The sequence below is a fragment of the Botryllus schlosseri genome, chromosome 6, assembly GCF_051294905.1.
Source record: "Botryllus schlosseri isolate E-star chromosome 6, Bs_hap1, whole genome shotgun sequence".
NCBI classification, from domain to species: Eukaryota; Metazoa; Chordata; class Ascidiacea; order Stolidobranchia; family Styelidae; genus Botryllus; species Botryllus schlosseri.
The window spans coordinates 15,233,660-15,254,150 of NC_137241.1; the positions used below are offsets into that span (position 1 = coordinate 15,233,660).

The following is a 20,491-nucleotide window of genomic DNA, read 5'->3' on the forward strand; positions in this document are numbered from 1 at the left end:
CGGTGGGTCTCATTTGATACGTGCGGCTCAAGATGCGGGCGCTGGACTATTTGGCACTGGTCATTTCGGACAGTAGAATTATCAATGTCGAACGTTTAGGCCAACATGCGGCGGTTATTTTTTTTTCAAGGTTTTATCGCCGCCAATCATTTTGGCAGTACCGCACGGGGTCGCATGGTCGCATGTTGCCCGAAACGTAACGTCTATGTCGTGTCTTCTATAACGTGAAAATGTCCAGCGCCGAATTGCCGGTTCATATAATAATCGCGCTCCCGCAGGCTACCAGAGATGAGCATGGATTAGGATTAGGTTTTGAAAAAACAGGATTTGTGAAATTTTGTCGGCTTTGGATTGGATTTGGATTAGACATTTTTTTCAGAACGGATTAGGATTTGGATTGGATTTACTAATTTTCTGGGAGATTGAAATGTCGTGTGGCGAATGGCGACAAACTTTATTCAGATCAGTTATTAATGTACTTATGGTTACTAAGTTATCTTGAATCAAGTGAATCGTTGGTTGTGAAAGAAAATTTTCGAATCCCTCCATTGCATAAATTAGTATTTTTTCTGAATATCCAGTTGGAATCGGATTAGGATTGCACATGGACTTGAATATGAAAAAGTTATGGATTAGGATTTGGATTTGGATTTGAAGGTTCGGATTTGGTTTGGATTAGGACATGGAAATTTCAAATCCGCTCATCTCTGCAGGCTATACACTGCACACTCCTTGACTGAAGCATCCAAACGGTTTCATACGATGTTAAGTTGCCATTCTTTCATAATTGCTAATGCGGCTGGACTCGTTTCTGTACAATATGCATATTTCTGGGGGTGCCCACATTAAAATCAAGAAATCAGGTTTCAATAAATAGCCCGAAAAGCGGGAAAAAATCAAGGTAATTAAAATCTGCTCCAAAAGACTCTATTTGATGTTGATTTACGAAATATGTTTTGGTCGCCTGCGAGCTTTGTACATTTTAAAAACTTCTGTTTCACTTTTTGCTAAACATGGCCATAATATGTTGTTTGCGTCAAATCATTTGGCGTGCCATAAAAAATCATCTCGCGTGCTACAAACGGCACGCGTGCCGGGGGTTGCCGACCCCTGACCTAAAAGGTCCGTACACGGCGTATGTATCCGAACAACTTATACCGATTGTACCACTTTTTTTCTAGGCAGTGACGTAATCCTCTCGCGCGAAAAACTTTTCGCAAACCTTGCAATAAAAACGCATCGGGGAGCGTTCCTCCCCTGTGAAGTAGAAAAGCACAGCTACCAACAAGTTTTTAGAATTGCGTCCAGACGACAAAAGTTACGGGATCACTGCACTTAATATCCTATTAAGTTTATTTTAATTATTCCACGTCAGAAAAAGTGAGAAATATGGACAATTTTCATTTGCACTCATCTGGATTTTCATTCGCACCACGCTAGTCATTCACACAAGTGCGAACTGTCACATAGGTTGTAATGCACTGGTCCAGTTGCTTTCACCCTGTGTGATGGTGCACACTTGTGCTAATGAAAAATATTACAGTGGGGAGGACAAGCGGCGGAAACATTGTAGCGCGGCTGAAAATTGTGCATATTTTTACTTTTTCTGACGTGAAATAATTCAAATAAACTTGATTGGATGTTAAGTACAGTGGCTCCAACTTCTGTCGTTGGGACGAATTCATAAAAACTTGCTCGAGCCTTCGGGACCTTTGCGTCATACCTTCTAAATACATTTCTGCCAGCCAGCATTTTTCAATCACGGACAACACGCTTTCATTTGGGATAAGAGTTTTAGAAGTTCCTGTGCAAAATCCAACAACCTATTTGGCCCATAGGTGGACTGAAGCCACCAGATATCTTCAGCAGCAACCTAGTCATTGATAAACCGGTAACCTATTTGTTGGACATTTGAATAGTGTCAAATTTCCTTATTTTCTTTGTGTGTAGTAATTTTCAATTGGTTTGTGCGGATAACATTTCTGCAGAAAATAAAGCATGGACAGTTCTCAAAAAGGTTGAAAATCACTGGTATAGTCTTACCCGTATATTCGAACATGTCTGATGATAAAATAGAGAACAAACAGTACGTTCGTGTTACTATCTAATCAATTTGGATTCGCTACGCCAATGGTTCATAACCGAGCTCACACACTACAGGGGTGTAAGCCACGAGCCCTGGCGTGCTTTACAACTTAAATCTCCCTCAGCTCACGCATCTATCAGACTTACTAGTACTTACGTTATTTGCAACATTATTCTCGCTATTTTAACGGGGCGTCCGGCCGACATAATTCTCAGTGCATGATGTAAGATGGCCTCAAAACACGAGATCACAAGGTTATTACTGGTTCTGCGAATAAATTCTATTTACTCAGAAGTAGCCTAGGCAACAAGCAGGATACTTCTACCAAATGCGTTGCCTGCTGAGTAAAGGACGTAGTTTATTTTTGTCTTTGATGTTTTTACGGCATACACACGATCTGTGCATGCATATGCATATCATTAGTGCATGATGTGCATATGCCGCTGGACAAGGAAGGTGCATATATAGCCCTGTTGTGATTTTTAAGTCTTGCACGACCCCTCCATGCTATCCCAGTAATGCATGAGCGCCAAGCGGGGAAGTCATGAGTGGTCAACACAATTTATGTTGACTGCGATCTGACAGCTGTTTTTGACTAACTTCGTTTGTGACTTCGGTTTTTGTCTATCACGTCAAGTTTTTGGTTAGGCACCCATCACATGTTCTCATAATCCACATAAAAGTACCGATTTAATATTTGGTGTTTGTGCATAAAACGTTTCAAGAAGCACCAACAAACGAAAGTAACTCAATAGTCTTCAAATAAACATCTGTACTGCTCTCTCTGGTTGATTTAAACTGACATTGCTCCTGTAGAACAAATAAAGTGCGAGTATTTTATGATGCAGAATTATGCGAACTTCTAATTTAGTGGTTTGTCTCGCATGATACTCGCACAATAGTCTGCTATCACATGTAGGCTCCAATCTACTCTGGTGTCTTTCCACCATCACCTTCAGATATAGGGGGAAACTATCTCCTTTCTCATCACTAACGACACCAAAGTTTTTCCGGTAAGTTAATGGGATGACTTTGCCGAAATGCTTTGTATGTTGATGCTTGCATATAATGCAGGTGCGTTCGCGGAAGCTTCTAATATAGCTGCTGAGCAATTTCGGTGAAATTCTATGTCCATGTATTCCCAGGCAATCTCATGCCAACATTTTCAAATGATAACCAAGCATTTCTTCCAAATCTGAGATTGACCGACTGAAACGCTAATCTGTGATGAGTTGCAGAATTTATGAACCAACAAATACACCAGTAATAACTTTTTGTATTGACAGGCCAGTAAAGGTCAAATTGACGGAATACTTGCTTTCAGTTGACAATTCTTCCCCGGATATTTTTTAGATTCAGATTTAGATTTAATTACCTTAAAAATTTTCTTCGAGCTTCGCGATTTAATGTCTCAAGATAACTTAATTTTGAAATGCATTCGTCTCTCACTCAAGAAAAAAGCATGCCTAATTTTTATCGGAATAGGCATTTCGGTGCTGGTCATTACCGCGTCACGACACACCAAAAGACATATGCAGTTTCGGCCAACATGCGACTCCACGAAGTGTGCTACCGATGAAAGACCTAGGCCGAAACTTTGGGTACGTGACCATTGTCAATAGCCACGCTGGATGGCCGTGACGAAGAGTCCTGTCCTTCCAATCGGAAACCCACAATACAAATGCCACCCGGGGCCCCTACAGAGGAATGAAGGCTTGACAATTTGTGTGTGCGTCTCACGAAAGTTCTAGTCTGATACATTTGGGCGATTATGCCATATCTTTTGATTATACAACAGACGAGAGGTCACGAATTAACTAAATACAATTATACAAAATACAAGTAATTATAACAACATATCAGATGTTATAATTATGACTTACGTGCTCCCAGCTCTAACGGAAAATGTGGCCATCGGGGGCTGAGAGAGGATAAAAAATGAATAGTAATATAGTGCAGTTACCAATATTACTGAAGAGATCCAGAAATCAACCTGAAAATTGACCACCCTATCGGGCCCAAGACAAACATTTGTGGTGGGAAATGAATGGCTATTTTATCCTGATTCCATAGCTACAGCCCACGCTAACATGTTGTAAAAGCGGATGGCTATGACGGCAGGTTCAAATGCTGAGTAAAGAATTGCGCAATGGCGATTGGCGCCCGTTTCAAGTAGAGCCACATGAGAAAAAGTTAAAGTGAACATAAAATTCTGCCTTCAACTTAATACAGACACTGCAAGCTTACGTTACGGGAAACGGCAAAGAATGGCTCGGTCATGATAGCTATCAGCAGCTGTTGGTTTTAATTCTTCTTTGTGGAAATCATAATGATCCATTTGACGAATACAAAATTTCAAATATTTGTCCGGTGTACTTACGTATCACTATTTAATTTTCATAAAATTTGAATTTTCGTCGCGCTTCGCGCACTGTGGATATGGAGTGACCAATGTGATTTCACAAAAGTATCTGTGAATATGATTTAGGTAGCGGGTTGCGTGGCTTCGTTCACACCGCATTGTCGCCCATATGAAATATTACATCGCAGTATATATGGCTCATCATATCGTTTGAAACTGATGATTCGCAATCTAGCATTTACTTATCATATCGTAATCTAGCAGTCCATGGCGTGTCCTAATCTGGAAAAGTGGACTCTGACTTTCTTTTAGCTTTGGACCTGCTTTAAAATACCACCTCTGAAACTTTCTGGACTGAAGACATGAAATACATTCTCGGCTTTTAGAAGCAGTATTTATGTTTCTCTTTCAATTCCCAGTATCATACTTTGAGTTCTGATTAGTTCCAGCTCTTTTGTCTGGAGAACATACGTGTTGAAGTGTAAATGCAAGTGTAGTAATGCCTTTAATTTCCGGAAAAAAAGCTACACAATATGGCATTTTCCGATCCACCATATTTTTATTATCGTTTAATAATCGCGCAAAGTGTTTACACCGTATGCGATACAACTTTCCATATTGCTCTTCAACTAACCTACAGGCCTTATAATATGGGGGAGGACGCCATACCATGATACTTTCTAAAACAGGCTGTTCGAGTAAACAGAAGGGTTAGTATCGCATTTCCATATCAATAGTATCATTTTCCTCCCATGATGCGGACGAATGCTTATGCTGTCGAAAATTGGATACCTCTTGGTATGCATCAATATGAATCAAGCCCGGCATCTTTCGCCTAGCTCAAGTTGCAGCTTTTGACAACCCCTGCGAACAAATTACGATCGTTTTCACAACTACTTACTTACTTGAGTAGATTTAACGTCAGTCAATTCTACTTGTGCTGCAAGTAGTTTTAGGTTGCCTATGGAAGAAGTACTTCTACTTGTCCTGGAGTAGATTTTTCCGTCGCTTCTTCTACTTGAGTTGCTTTCTTGACTATACTTTGACCACTTCTGGAAGTAGTCGATTACAATTACTTCGGATTTTTTTTCGAATGTAATCGATTGTGATTACGATTACATCAAAATGCTGTAATCGTCGTAATCGATTACGAATTCTAATCGCGATTACCCCATGTCTGGTCGAGACCCCATGAACACCAAAATATACCACTTCATTTCCGTCGCCTATGTGTTCATATCTTCTATTATTTTTTATTAAGTGTGGATGCCTCTCATTTACGTGTTCGGCGCCACGGTCGGTGTCTGGTTGAAAGACATCCACCCTGGCGTTTCACGAAGTGCTTTCGACACCCTCATGTCTTTTCCCGTTATCGCAATCTTGTGCTGTTTCGAATTTATGGAAATATTACAAAACGAACCTGAAGCAGATTTCTAGTAGCAGAGCTACTCTGATACACTGGTGAACACAATTTTTGTTGACTTCGATCCGTCAGTTGTTTTTGCCTAACTTTTGGGCGTTGAATTCAAAAATGACTTCGGTTTTTCTCTATCACGTCAAGTTTTGGGTCAGGCACCTACTTCATTGCCTCATAATCCACATAAAAGTACCGCTTTTAATATTTGTGTTGCTTGCATAAAATGTTTCAAGAACAACCAGCAAACGAAAGTAACTCAATAGTCTTTAACTAAAGATCTGTGCTGCTATATTTGGTTGATTTAAACTGACATTGCTTCTGAAGAACAAGTAAAGTGCGAGTTTCAGGGTACAGATTTATGCTGACTCTTATAGGGATGGTGTGAAACAGCGGTTCACGTCCGCGTTCTGTGTGTGAACCAGACATGTGGTGATTACTTCATGAATGTAATCGATTGCGATTACGATTACTTCTGAATCACGTGATTACGATTACATTGGAAAAGTAATCACGATTACTCACGATTACAATAATTTTGCCTCTCAGAACTAACCGTAGAAGATATATTGGAAGACAATATAAGGAATTAAGGATTGCGATGAAAAGGTTGAATGAGATAACAACTTTCCTTATAAATGAGACGTCATTTGCTTGTTACGTCATAATGCACCCATTGCTTCCCTCTATAGGGGGCGATTTATCGCAACCAACGATTAGCATTCTTGCCTGGTCGCATCCCAAACTGTCGCACCCCAAACTCCCCAATAGAGCTTGAAGGAAAGTCAAAAGTATTCTATAAATCAACATCAATTATAGAGTATTTTCGAGAGATTAAATTAACTTGGAAATTGTCTTCGAGCTTCGCGATTTAATGCCTCTAGATATCTTGATTTTGAAATGCATGCCTCTCTCCCTCAAGAAAAAAAGCATGATTTATAGGAATAGGCATTTCGGTACCGGTCATTACAGCGCCATAACACACTAAAGGACATAAGCAGTTTCGGATAACGTCCGACTCCACGAAGTGTGCATTGGCGAAGACCTTGACCGGGACTCTAGGTATGTGTCCATGTTAATAGTCACGCTGGGTGGGCGTGACGAATAGTCCTGTCATTCCAATCTCAGCCCCACAAATCAAATGTCACCCGGCGCACCCATAAAGGAATGAAGACATGACAATTTGTGTGTGCTTCTCACGAAAGTTTTTCTTTTAGTCTGCTGCGTTTGGGCGACTACGAATCAACAACATACAATAATATAATTATAACAACATACCATAAGTTATAATTATCAATTACGTGCCCCCAGCTCTACTGGTAAATCGTACCATCGGCGGCTGTGAGAGTAATAATATAATGCAATTACCAATATTATTGACGAAATGCAATCATCGACTTGAAAAATGACTAGGACAATGGGGGCCCAAGACCAACTTTTTGAGCGGGGGGGGGGGCGAATTGCTGTTTTGGTCCAGATTATAGCTACAACCCACGCTTTAGCCTGGTGTAGTAGCGGATGGCTATGGTGGTAGGTTCGAATGTTGGGTAAAGAATTGCGCAATAACGATTGGCACCCGTTCCAAATAAAGTCATATGCGAATAAGATAAAGTGAACATACAATTCTGCCGTCCACTTAATACATATGCTACAAGCTGCCATTACGAGAAACGGCACCAAGGACGGCTAAGCAGCTGTTGATTTAATGCTTCGTTGTGGAAATCGAGATATGTTTCATTTGACGAGTACAAAATTTCAAATCTTTGTCGGGTGTTTTTATGTACGTACAATGTACATACTACATAGGCCTACAGCTCGTCAACCAGCAACGGTCAAACTGTATTTGCCTACAGATTACTAACCTACGGTAGCCGTCGGTTAGTAATCAAAAGCGCCTTTAAGCATAACTTAACATCAATACATAAGTTACTATTTGAAACTAGGAAGAGTGGTGATTATTATTTTGTAGCGAAGTAGTGGCGTCTGGAGTATATTGATAACCTGAGATACAGCATAGCGGGGGCGGGGGGTGTTCTTACATTACAATCACGCAATAATGTATATCTTTTTACTACATGTGAATTCTTCTTACGCAATGACGAGCAAGGCTAATACTTCTTACGTAATAATGAGCAGTGGCGTTTGAAAATCATACGTTTGCTAGGCTTACCATACGACCTCTTTTTTGACTTTTTTGAAAGTGTCCTCGGAGGACGCCCTTTTGTCCTCTTTTTTGAGATTTTGTCCTCTTTTTTGAAAATTTAGGTCAGATTTAGAGGAAATTGCGAGTGATATGCCGCAAATTATCGCAGAAGTGAAGCTCCGGCGGGTATTTCGGAGGGAAAAGCGGTGATTTTAGCTCTGAGCGAGAAGAAGACCTTTTTTTTTTTTTTTTTTGTCATCCACCTGGCAATGTGGAGAGTAGAACGTTATTTTGAAGTGACGACCTTTTTTTTTTAGTCAACCGATCACGAAGTGGGAAAAATTTACGGGATTTTGAGAATTCTTCTCCAGTTTTGCATGTCTGAAATTTCTGAAAAAGTGTCCTCTTTTTACATTTCCAAAATATGGTAAGCCTAACGTTTGCGCTATCACTAACGTGGTATAATATATCTTCCTTGTTCACGAATGTTCAGTTTATGTCATAGTCCTTGTACAAATGAAGAGTAATCGTTCTTTCACGAAGAAATCGATTAGATATGGGAAGTAGTCGATTACGATTACGATTAACGTAGATTTTTTTCGAATGTAATTGAGTGCGATTACGATTACTTGAAAATGATGTAATCGTCGTAATCGATTACGATTACTAATCGCGATTACCCCATGTCTGGTAACCTCAGAAATTTAGAAGTCCACAATCACCGGCCCGCCTTGGTAGGTTCTGCTCTGTGAACCTTTTTCATATATTTTAATTTTCACCTCATGATAACATCTTTGGTTGAAATTGATTGCATTTCAACTGCGGGCCCCTCTATGCACGGCGCTGACAGCATAAAAATTAACACTAAACGACCATGCACCTTGACAATCTCAAATATTATACCATACTTTGTTACAATGGTTTGCTCGAAATATCCAGCTTTCCGTTTGTCAATATTTAGTGATTCTCTGTGAGCTGGACCCGCAATCACACAAATGCAGGAGCGAAATACACTACATGTATAGGTAGTCAGAGAATGATGCTTATTCAACCAACAATGAAATCTGATATCGTTGTCTGATGTAAAAAATCTAGCAAGCGTATGAGCGGTCTATTTCGATTTCATATGTTTATTGTATCATAAAAACCTAGTCCATGCGATTGGGGTGTTGGCCACTGCTCTAACACTTGTTAATGAAGTAATATCGGCAACTACAGAAACCCGTTTTACACTCAGCTCAATATAAATGTTGCAAAAGTTGGACGCCGGATACATTGTCCGGTCCCTTGTAAGTCCTCGTCGAAATTGTTGTCAGGGCGAAGGAAGATAATAATTTTATGGGATTATTATAGCATTTGATTGCCCCAGTCGATACATTTGGCGACGTTTAAAATGTCAGCATGTACTTCAGCATTGTGGCATTATGTGACCGGAGTCGTCGCTAGGTATCGTGTACATTAATGTATAACTTCACTGGAATGTGGCGTGGAGATTACCAATATGACGTCACGTGACATCATGTCGTTCACGTTCGCATTCACACAGAACGTTTCAAAAATGCTCGCGTTCACACGAACCTGAACCTTTCGGGGTTCACACCATCCCTACTAACTCTTAATTTAGGGGGTTGTCTCGCTTTATACTCGAGCAATAGTCAGCTATCATATGTAAGCTCCAATCTGCTCTGGTATCTTTCCCTCGTCACCTGATATTGGCAGAGTTGCTCCGAAGCGAACTGTCGTAATAACTGACTAATCAGAGAAAATAACGACCACTTGATTGCGGAACACCACACTGACTCGCGCAGACAGGCCTCCCGGATAGTACACAATTACGGCACGCACACATCGTTTCATGTCGAATAATATTTAATGTATCACGATCTTGCAAAATCATGACAGTGCAATTGTAACAGAAAGAAAGCACGAGTGGGGCAAAACTGTAAACAAAAATTGCGTGACACTGTGCCAAGACATGCCGAATAGAACTTGTGCAGTTCCTACTTCCGTACATACAGTAGAAAGACCCACTCAGTCTTGACTGACTATTGGTAACAATAGGTCAGTTTACAAAACTTGCAAACCAATATTAGGCATAGGCGTAGCCAGGACGAAAATTTGATGGGGTGAATTTTGTAACAATAATGACGTGACGTCAGGAAAAGTCTTCGTGACACAATGAAGTCAAACACGTCACAATGTCTAAAGATAAAAGTTAAAGTGGGTATTCGCGCATTTTCTCCACCTCCTCGACACCTTAGCTACGCCCCTGCAATCAGGCCTACTGACCACGCAGCCATACAATATGGCCGACGAGGCAATGGCCAATTGACCATTCAGTGCACGCATACGTGCGAGCTGAAAGTAGAAAATGAAGAAGATAACAAGTCAAATCACGTAGACGCCAACCTAATGCTGACGCACAAGCAATAACTAACGTATCGTCCAAGCAGTGGTCAGATGCAAATAGTGTTCAAGTCGATGCAAAACAATGCGGGCGAATGGTGCCTCGTGGAAATTCCCGTGCGAATAAGAAGCTGGTAACACTTATGTTCTGGTCGAGCATTCTCCGTTAGCGCAATTAGCAGATAGGTCGGAAAACGTAAGCGGCACAGTTGCACGCTGCTGTTCGTCGCTGCGCCTGCTTTCTTCCGAGAATACTTCGCCTCCACTTGTGATCTCTGCCTTTCTGTAATGAGAATAACGAGCCGTTACGTGAATGATCACTCGCACGACCATCTGGACATTCTTTGGGCTTCGCGTGAGATTTTTTATTCACTAGATCGGTGGTTCTCAATCGTAGTTGCAAAATGCAATAAACTACATTATAATAACATTTCATTGCCGTTGGGAGCTTCTTTGTTTATAGTCGGTGTCAACGATCGACAGCGAACAGAGGAAGCGCGTGAACGTTAGCATGAGAGTGGGTATTTTGTATCATGAAAATTTGTACGTGACGTGTGAAATTGTCCTTCACCATATGTTTTGTTTCTCAAGTGTTCTAATAGTAACATTAATTTCCCGTCCCGACCACTTCTTGTGTTACTTTCTTCATTGTCGGACTACGGAATCTGATAGTGCAGTCATGAAAGGACCTCCGGTACTAAAACGATGGTAAAAAGCTTCATTACCCTTTGAAAATCTTTGTCGTTACTGTTCCGGTGTTGCTGTTGCTGGATTGATGGTCAGTGGCTCGCTTTCGGTGATGGTAGTGGACGGTTCCAGATAGGGAGGTGGTTCGTTTCTTGACTGATTCTCTGACTGCTGCGGCGGCTGAGCTGTTGTTTATAAAAACAGCATCGCTGTCAGTATTGTTTACCGAATAACGGAAGTGGAAACTAACACAAGTCCACTACTGTGATGAAGTAAAGGAATGGTGGCATGAGTCGTGCAACAGCCCAGTGTCAGGTGTCATCGACAAACGTAACTGTACGATGCGAAGTGTCTGATCATGCGCTATACGTAGGGATGGTAAACAATCGAACATGAAATATGAATGTCACGCATGCACTGCACATGTTATGTTTTGGTTTTAGAATTTGATCAAATCCTAATGCTAGATTTCTGCACACAACGAAAGGTATGTGATTCACGTCATTTCGTATTGTGCGTGGAATGTTCTTTCTTTTTCTAGCAAGCACATACGCCATTCCTTCGCTTCATACAGTGACGTGAGCGTCATGACACAGACCTGCAGGCCCAGTGTAAACGGGGTAGTTTTTCATCAACTCAATGTACGACTGCTCCTCGCCGTTCCCAGGTTTGCAACACACAGCGGAGCTGTGTAACGCCGCTTGATCATTATTTGTCTTTAGCGCTGCTTCCGAACGCCAGCGCTGTTTGGGTGTTGACTTATCGCTCTGATGTTCAGTGCCGGAAGCACTGCTGTGACGCGCCGCAGCTGCAGTCACTCCGGAAGTGAAATGGAAGAGCGCTTTAAAGGACCTTGTTTCCCTAACCCGCCTGTTAATATGGTATATAATGAGTGATTTTCTAGATTTCTAGTTCATAAGTTGAACTTCCGGGGGGAAGCCAGTGAGTGGGTTTCACTGTTGCTAACGTGAAACTGACAGCATTTCAAAATAGCACAATAGTAAATTCAGAGCGAAATTCAGTCTCCTCATATGGCTGCGGCTTACGTAAATAACCCAATCGAACAGCCAATAGCAACAAGTCAAAGATCTAAACTTATGGTCTGACGTTTCAGTAAATATTATCATTGATCATTTCATTCACAGATAGCTCAGATATGTCATATGGTCTTTACGTCCTTTTAAAATAAATAAAAACTTATATGTCCGGGATTTCACAGCTCTTCAAAACTGACTTTATAATGTAGCTCGCAGACAATTTGCGAACCTTGTTCGCCGAGTTATTCCGTTCCATTATGAGACTTGAGAGTACAGTTTAATTGCACTTGGTAGCATATAACGAACCTAGTATTTTCAAAATCAATGATCCCCAGGGTTGTAATGACTCGAGTCACGATTTTCTGATGACTCGACTTGACTCCAGTCATTGCGCATGACTCGAACCAATTCATATGACTCGAGACTAATTTCGAAGAATAGAAAAGTAATCACCCTATTGGGATTTAGTCTATTGGTTCTGGTACTTTAAAATGTTACCAGAAACTGCTAAAAGCGAGGAAAATTCGTATATTATGTATGCGACCCATTCGATATCACCAAACAGAGTTGTAAAAAGTGGGTTTAACAAGACATCAATTGGAAACTGAGAAGTCAACACAATGACTTTGACTCGGACTCGAGTCATAAAACCGTGACTCGTACTCGACCATCTGCTCGCTGACTTGGACTCGGTCTTGACTCCAGCGCAATTATCACGATTCGCGATCCATATCTAGTTTAGGCAGCTTCGTCGAATGAATGTATCGTGCAAGTGCGTTACATACAATTTAATGCCAGCAAACTCACAAGCAGGGTTGTAACCAAGTCACTAGGCTCCGAGTCACAAGTCAATCTCACTTTTTTAGTTTTACTCGAGTCAAGTCGAGTCATATTTAATTCAACACCGAGTCAAGTCCGAGTCCAAGTCATCGATCAGAGTGTCGAGTCCGAGTCATGGTATTATTACTCCAGTCCTAGTTCAAATCGTTGTGTTGACTGCTCAGTTTCCATTTAAAGTCTTCCTAAACCCACTTTTCATAACTCTGTTTGGTGATATCGAACGGTTCGCATTTATAATATACTAATTTTTCTCACTTTTAGCAGTTTCTGGTCGCATTTTCAAGTACCAGTACCAATAAACGAAATCCCAATAGGGTGGTTACTTTACTATTCTTCGAAATTACAATGAAATGTCGGTCTTGGCCGTCTGAGACTCGAGTCATATGACTTGGTTCGAGTCATGCGCAATGACTCGAGTCCAAGTCGAGTCAATACACAAATTGACTCGAGTCAATTCAAGTCATCAGAAAATCATGACTCGAGTCATTACAACCCTGCGTACAAGCGGTACTATTTCAGCAAAAAGACACTTCCTAGGTGGGCGATTCCGGTGTTTTGAACACGCTATTATGCCGACACACGGCATTCATATACGGAAGTACAGAGCAAAAACTTACTTAATGCGTCTCACGAATCGAGTTCCAACGAAGTTGTAAATGATCGGATTGAGCATGGAGTTCGCGAATGCTATCAACGACACGATTTGAGACAGTCTGCTGCAAAAATCACTCTGCGACAAGAAAGATTTCAAACTTATATAGTTGCATAGCACAGCGACTCAAAGTTCGCATACCGATTTGGAGTGAATTCCCTGCATTTTTGCCAAATGAACCCCGTGGAAAGGTAGCCAGCAAATGACGAAAAGTACGACCATGCACGCGCACATTATCGTGACCCGTGTTTTGTTCCGACTGGATTTCGACGAAGAGCCTTTCCTTTTCTTACGGCCGTTACTGGACACTGACGACGGGCGGCTGTCGCTCTTCTGACTTGCGCGACTGTCGCCAAAAGAGCGGGTTGCGTTTAATCGAAGGACGATCATGGTGTAGCATGCAGTCATTGCCTGCAAGTGATAATTGAGAATACCCCTGCATAAGTTGAATGCGCTGAATAGTGTGCTTTACTAAAATGGTTGGATGTAAAAGTAAATCCTTCAAATGTTAGAATCGCACGTGAGTACCAGGCTAGGAGCTGCAATATCCAGGATATTCCTTCAATTTTACATATATACATTACCCGACCCATGCAGAAAAGGACGCTATAGAATGTGTGCATGTGCAATTATGTACGTAGCGCAGCACGTATCATGCATTCAGTTCAGGCAAACGCGCAGCCCATATGACAGTCGGCGGGCCTCATGAGAATTTCGTGGGGCGGACATCTATTTGTAAGATGTTCAGGTCGGTTATTAGTTTCGTTTTGTTTTTCGTCTCACTTTTCTAGCAAAAGATATTGATGTTACAAGATTGATTTTAATTCAAGCTTTTGGTCGACTCCTATCAGGATGTGAGTTGTATTTGGAATATAGAACAAATTCTGTCGTTATGGCACGACCATGAGAAGTAATAAGACTGCAACAACAATGGGTCGCGAGTTCGAGTCCGATGGAGTCGACTCCAGAATTCCTCCAAGTGTTGGATGTTTATCTATGCTCCTTCTCGCCATATTATTTGCGCAAGCGGTGTCTTGAAAAGCCTAGAAGTGGACCTTGCTAAATGTCGGCAGATACGGAATCATACAAGAGAATATAGGTCTGGTGTAAATGACCATTCTAGTCTTAAAACACCACGAATACCACAAACAAGCACTATGAGTAATCCGATTAAAAAATAACCTTAAACAAACAATACACTATCGAAATATCCACCTGGTACAAACTCCGTTTACTGTACCTATTTTACATTTCAAGATGGGCCATGGTTCATTTTTAAAATGGAAGATAGACCACGGCTGTAAAATGTTTAGGAACCACTGCTAGACGTGTAAAGTGAGTTATGCTTTCCAATTTGATGGACGTCGGCATCTGCACGAATATATAAACCAAAATTCACGGGTCATGTGTGATAATGTAATCTATATGTGGATCCTGGAATAAGTTTAACCAGAATTGGCACAAGCGCGTGGTTAAGGTCAATTATAGTACAATACATAACTCAATACTTACTATCAATGGAATGACGAACATCATTATAAAATTGACCCAAAGGAAACCGATGAATCCAGGGGCGTATCCGATGTAATGGCATCCTTGGTTGAGGATTTCTTGCACCGGGACCTCGACATCTCCAGAGTACTCCAATGGCGAAGGTGTAGTTTCGAAAACGTTCCTGGAAAGAGATGCAGACCAATTCGGAATGTGGCAGCTTTAAGGGTGGAAGGGTTCGTATGCTAGAGAATCAGATGACCGAACTCGCTGTGCGTGAAATACAATGGTATAGCTAAGCTAACCATAGTTATTGGTTCCGTTGAACCATACATTTGACCTCGCCTACGCTGCTCTCCCGAGTACAGTGAAGTCTCAAACCACAGATGCACTCAATACAGCATGTAGACGCGTAGGTAGCATATAGCGCAAAGTGAGTATAAGACTTGGAGCGATAAACAGTGAGATATATAACCATGGTTCATGCAATGAAATAGTACATATTATATATACACAGCGGGATCTGCGGTGAGTTACCGTGATGTGTTGCATTGCTGCCACTGCAGTAATATCATCGCAGATCCCGCTGTGTATATATAATATGTATAGTGGATATTCGGTGAATGTTCGGTCAAGGAAGGGCGAACTAGTTATCAGGGAGTCGGCAGATTCAGTTTTGCAAGGAAGCGTTTTTTCTGACCCGGCATGGGCTCGAACCAAAACATAGCAATCAAAAAGCTGGGTGCTCGGCCACTGACCTCGACCGCGAAAACAGTAATTGTGTTCGTTGGTGATGTTGTCGTAATTTACATTTTGGGTTCAGAAATATTACCGTAAATATTGCTGATCCCCAAGATAAAAGGTTGAGAACCACTGATCTACAGATCACTGATCACAAAATAAGTTATTCTTTTAGTTTAGTCTGGTACGGGCGATTCCAATTTCTTTCTCCTATATAGCAGACGGGAGGTAACGTAATTTCAACATGCAACGAAGTAATTATTAGCAGCTCTACCGACGAAATCTGATCATGTGGGTTGGAAGAGGTCAAAATATTTTTGCCAATTTTTTTTCGCGCGTTTTGCGCCACGAGACCACAAATATATCCTGAACTCCCATTACATTAATGCTCCGCTTTCGACTAGTGGTGAAAAGTTTGTATAATCAGTCACCACGCTATAGGAAGAATAAACCAACGTTTGGGTGGCTGAGGAAGTGCAGTTTAGGTCCTGCTCTCAAATAATACATTTTAACAGAAGCTAATTACAGCAAATTGGCGAATGTCAAACGTCGAATTGCTAAGGAGAGCTAACTTCATCGCGTTGGAAAATTGCTGCATTAGGCTTCCAAATCTACAAACCAAAGGTCCTTCAAATCGTCCTCGGTGAGGCTGACGTTCAAAATGTATTTTTCATTGCAGTAACTCTCCGATGTATGATCCTGCTCCCTGACGCAATCTTCGAATTCTTCGCCGCTTCCAATATCAAAGCCTTCATCGATGCAATTTTGCGTAGCATTCCTATATTCCGGAAATACGTACCTGGCAAATCGAACATTCTATTAGTTGCATATGCAAGATTGCTACGACGCCAGATTGGTTTTATCAATGGCCGTTCGAAAGGCTTATCTCCCCGGCCTATTTTCAGTACTGTCACTAACCGGTCGCTTTGATACACGGGATTCGTGAATCATTACGGCAGACGTTCTAACAATGAAAACGCATACAATCCGATAAAGTCCCTATTCGAATTATATCAACGTTAATTGAACTGTTGAAGTGGTTGAACTTTAAATTGTTGAAGCCGGTTTCACAGACACAAAATGTCGCACGAAAATAGAGCAAACGTTCGGTTTACGTTGGTGTTTGGTATATGTGAGCCGTGATGATTCAGAGGAATGCTTTCGTAGAAGAACCGTAGTAATCTCTACGCTACGAACTATCAGAATCATACAGTAATCTTAACATTTTTGATTAATCGATAAGTTGTTTCAAGGTCATGATAGGACATTTCGCTCCAGTCACATCGTCATGAGTGACATCTTTGAAATGACACACAGATAAATGGCTACTCCGTGACTGCGCCTTTACAAAACCCAGAAGACTGTGTAGGCTGTAGTTGTAGGGGTTTGCACAATCCCTAACGATATACAGGAATGGCAACACGTGCAATCAATGTTACTCCAATGGAATAAAGATATAAGAAGCATAGTGGTTTTTCGGCTTACTGGCATGTACACGATGGCTTCTGCCCTTTGCTCGTGCTGTATAGCAGTACCGGGGTGCAGAGCAGAAAGCTTACAATCCACACGCCAATCGTGATGACTATAGCGGCCGTTGGAGTCCGCAGTTTCTGTAGTATGCTTGTCGGGCGCCAGTGACATACGGCAACGTATCGGTCAATGCTCATAACCTAAAATGAAATCTCATTTTATTGAGATATATATAAGGGATGCACTATATAGGATGCACATTGCTCACACACAACCATTGTGTGCTTGAAACAGAGGTGAGGTCGAGTCCTTAAGGTTGAACGCAACTCAATGCTCATGCTGATCCTAGTTCGCGCCCGTCAGAGTACAGGTGTCTCTTAGTGGCAGGGGAGCCATATCGACTCTACATTTTCAAGTATGTTTCCCAATGAGCTACATACCAATTTCAATGAAACTTGACGTCACCATTGAAGATTACTGACGTGACGGTCGCACGAAATCGAGGTTCACCACAGCACGGCTTTTCGACAGGTGGGCACGGTGCAAAATATACATGGGGTGCACCAGTATGAAAGGTTATGCAAGGGGACGCGAGAAATATGGTGGTTTATTTCAAGCAGTGGGCGTGACGCTCGTAAAGGTGTCATTTTTTCTAGTCATCAATCAACGTCGACTGTAACTCTTTAGTGCAGTGGTTCTCAAACTATTTGGAAAGACTCCCTTGGTGGTGTAGTGGGAAATTTCGCGCCCTCTAATCGCCTTATCGAAAAACTATTAAAAAGAGCAACAAGATCATTTGCAATCGCAGCGCATGGTCTGATGACAGTTAGGGTTATGACTGTTGAGAGACCTTTCAAATATGGAATTCGGACTATACACAGAGCAATAATTATAATGATCAGTTGAAGGTGAATCGAGCGGAGCGAGAAAAAAGTTTTCAGTCGAATAATTCGTCAAAAATAATCGTGATCAATGGTAGCACGTGCATGTGCTGTTCAATGTGCATGTACATTATACATACATATTTTGGCGATTTTTGTATCTAATACCTTCTATTGTCTCACTTGGGCTTGGCTCAAGCGTACCTGACCATAAGCGAAATCGAAAACCAATGGCGCGGCCACGTTTTAATCCACTTCGATTTAAATCCTCATTTCTAAGATCCAAAAGACATGTTAAAAATGACTTATGGCATGAGCTTATAGGGAAATATTTTATTTTTTCATAACGTTGTGTCCTACTACGCCAGACCTGAGCAAAGTACGGCCCGCAAAAAATTATTAGGAATTCAAAACATAAAACTTGCTTTTTGAATGACTAAAACCTCAACTGAGCAGGAAATTCGTTTACTTTGAAGCCTATTCATTAATATGCCACGAATACGCTGCCCACGTACCTCGCATGCATAACCCAGATTCAAAATAAAGGCAATGTGACAAAGCATGAGTAGCAAATAAAGTCAGAAGAAATCACTCTTTCCATATAGTTAAGTTCACCTTCTTTGTTGCCATTGTTACATTTAGCTTTATACGTTATGTGTTTCAAATTGCTACGTGATACGTTTCCAAATCCCTAAAACAAGTCAATGCTCGCGATTACTATATGACTCGTTATATCTATCACCCATAATGGATGAACGGGCATGTCAAAAAAAACCTAGAACTGAAATTCAAAGGTTTAGAGAACTAAATATTTGCATACTGGAATCAGGGGTAAACCCGTCTTTTTAGTTTTTGCCGAGGATGGCGCCGAGATTAAGGATTTTAATTAATATGGGTCTTATGACAAAAAAACGAGACACTCGGTAAAGGGAAGGCAAATTCCAGACAAACTGCAACCTTCGCTCAACATCAAGGCTATCTAAGCTGCACACTGCTCGGAAGGCGGAGAGTAAGGCATTAAGCTTTGTACTATCGCATATACATTTCAGTGCAGTGGCTCTAGAAGTGGGGGGCGTGAAAGCATCTGATGGGGGTTGCGAAGCCGCAGTATAACGATTTTTTCGCGCTCCGCGCGATCTACCCTCAGTTTATACTAGTTGCTCTGTGTTTTGTCCGACGTTTATATTTCAGAATTCTCTCATCAACAGCCATAACCTTCCATGTCATCCAACTATCCGTTGGGATAGCTAGCATTCTGGTTGCAATTTTTATTATATTGTGCTGTCATGATCAGGGGCGCGAAATGTTTCTCTATCATAGAGGAAGGCGTGCCTAAAAAGTTTGAAAACCACTGTTTTAGAGTCTTAATAGAAAAACGTGGATACGGATTAAAAGCCAGTTAGTAATGCACCAAGTTATCATTGTTTCGAATCACGACAGCACATTGGTATTTCAATACCTTTCACTTTCTCATTAGCCTACATAACATCAACATATTCACTGAGCAGCATTTAATAACAATGTTGGAGAATATTGCTAAAAATTTCCTCTCGGCCCGCCAACATATTTTTTACTTCTCATTTGGCCCGCGGACGAAAATAATTGCCCACCCCTGTACTACGCTCACGATACAGATGCTTGACAGACAGGCCATAAAAGCATTATAGCAAACGCCTACCACCTATACACGCATTCGCAAGTCACTCCTAATTCAGAGAAATATTCTGATCCATGTAGTATCAGGTATCGTCACAATCTAGCGTCGGTGCAAGATGCTACAACGCAAGTATGGCATTTAAAATCGAATTAAAATTCGGATCATTGCTGTAGTTTAAACTTCGACGTTTCAGCATATAATAAATTCATTCCGTTTTTAAGAATCTTCCTATTTCTCCGGCGGCTTCGCGCTCCCTTCAGATGCTTTCACGCCCCCCTAGGGGGACGCGCACCCCCAGTTTGATAACCACTGCTTTAGTGGGTCCGCGATAAAAAAGGGCGCACGATTTCGTTGTCACAACAAACAAGGTTGAGCGGGAATGGACTACACGCTATTCGTCATTTAAGCCATATCTCAGTGTGATCTGTGATGCGATGTTATAACACCCGCATTAACCTCATTATTATCAAGCCATCGCCCATCATCCTTATTAAATCGTGAATCTTCTAACCCTTATTCCAAATAGTGTGTCCAAATTTTCATTTTGAATGTGCACTGTATCATGATTCAAAATAAATGACCAGAATCCCACAATCCAGTCCGAATCCGAGTCCATCATTTACA

The 20,491-nt window shown here is 41.3% G+C and overlaps 1 protein-coding gene across 3 annotated transcripts in view; it reads right to left on the bottom strand.

Annotated features, from left to right (window-relative positions):
* Positions 1-20,491, bottom strand: part of LOC145441092 (somatostatin receptor type 2-like) — a 70,927-nt gene that overhangs the window by 34,539 nt on the left and 15,897 nt on the right. For 2 of the 3 annotated variants that reach the window (XM_080318882.1, XM_080318883.1), the window contains 8 exons: positions 17,345-17,529; positions 16,479-16,658; positions 15,140-15,302; positions 13,769-14,038; positions 13,593-13,705; positions 11,697-11,968; positions 11,137-11,283; positions 10,555-10,694 (listed from right to left, as the gene is read on the bottom strand). In XM_080318882.1, the coding sequence (XP_080175008.1) occupies positions 11,156-11,283; positions 11,697-11,968; positions 13,593-13,705; positions 13,769-14,038; positions 15,140-15,302; positions 16,479-16,658; positions 17,345-17,529 (1,311 nt within the window). In that variant the 3' untranslated portion in view covers positions 10,555-10,694; positions 11,137-11,155. Of the gene's footprint in view, positions 1-9,967; positions 10,695-11,136; positions 11,284-11,696; positions 11,969-13,592; positions 13,706-13,768; positions 14,039-15,139; positions 15,303-16,478; positions 16,659-17,344; positions 17,530-20,491 lie in introns of those variants that run through there. The other variant, XR_013915728.1, reaches the window with a different exon arrangement.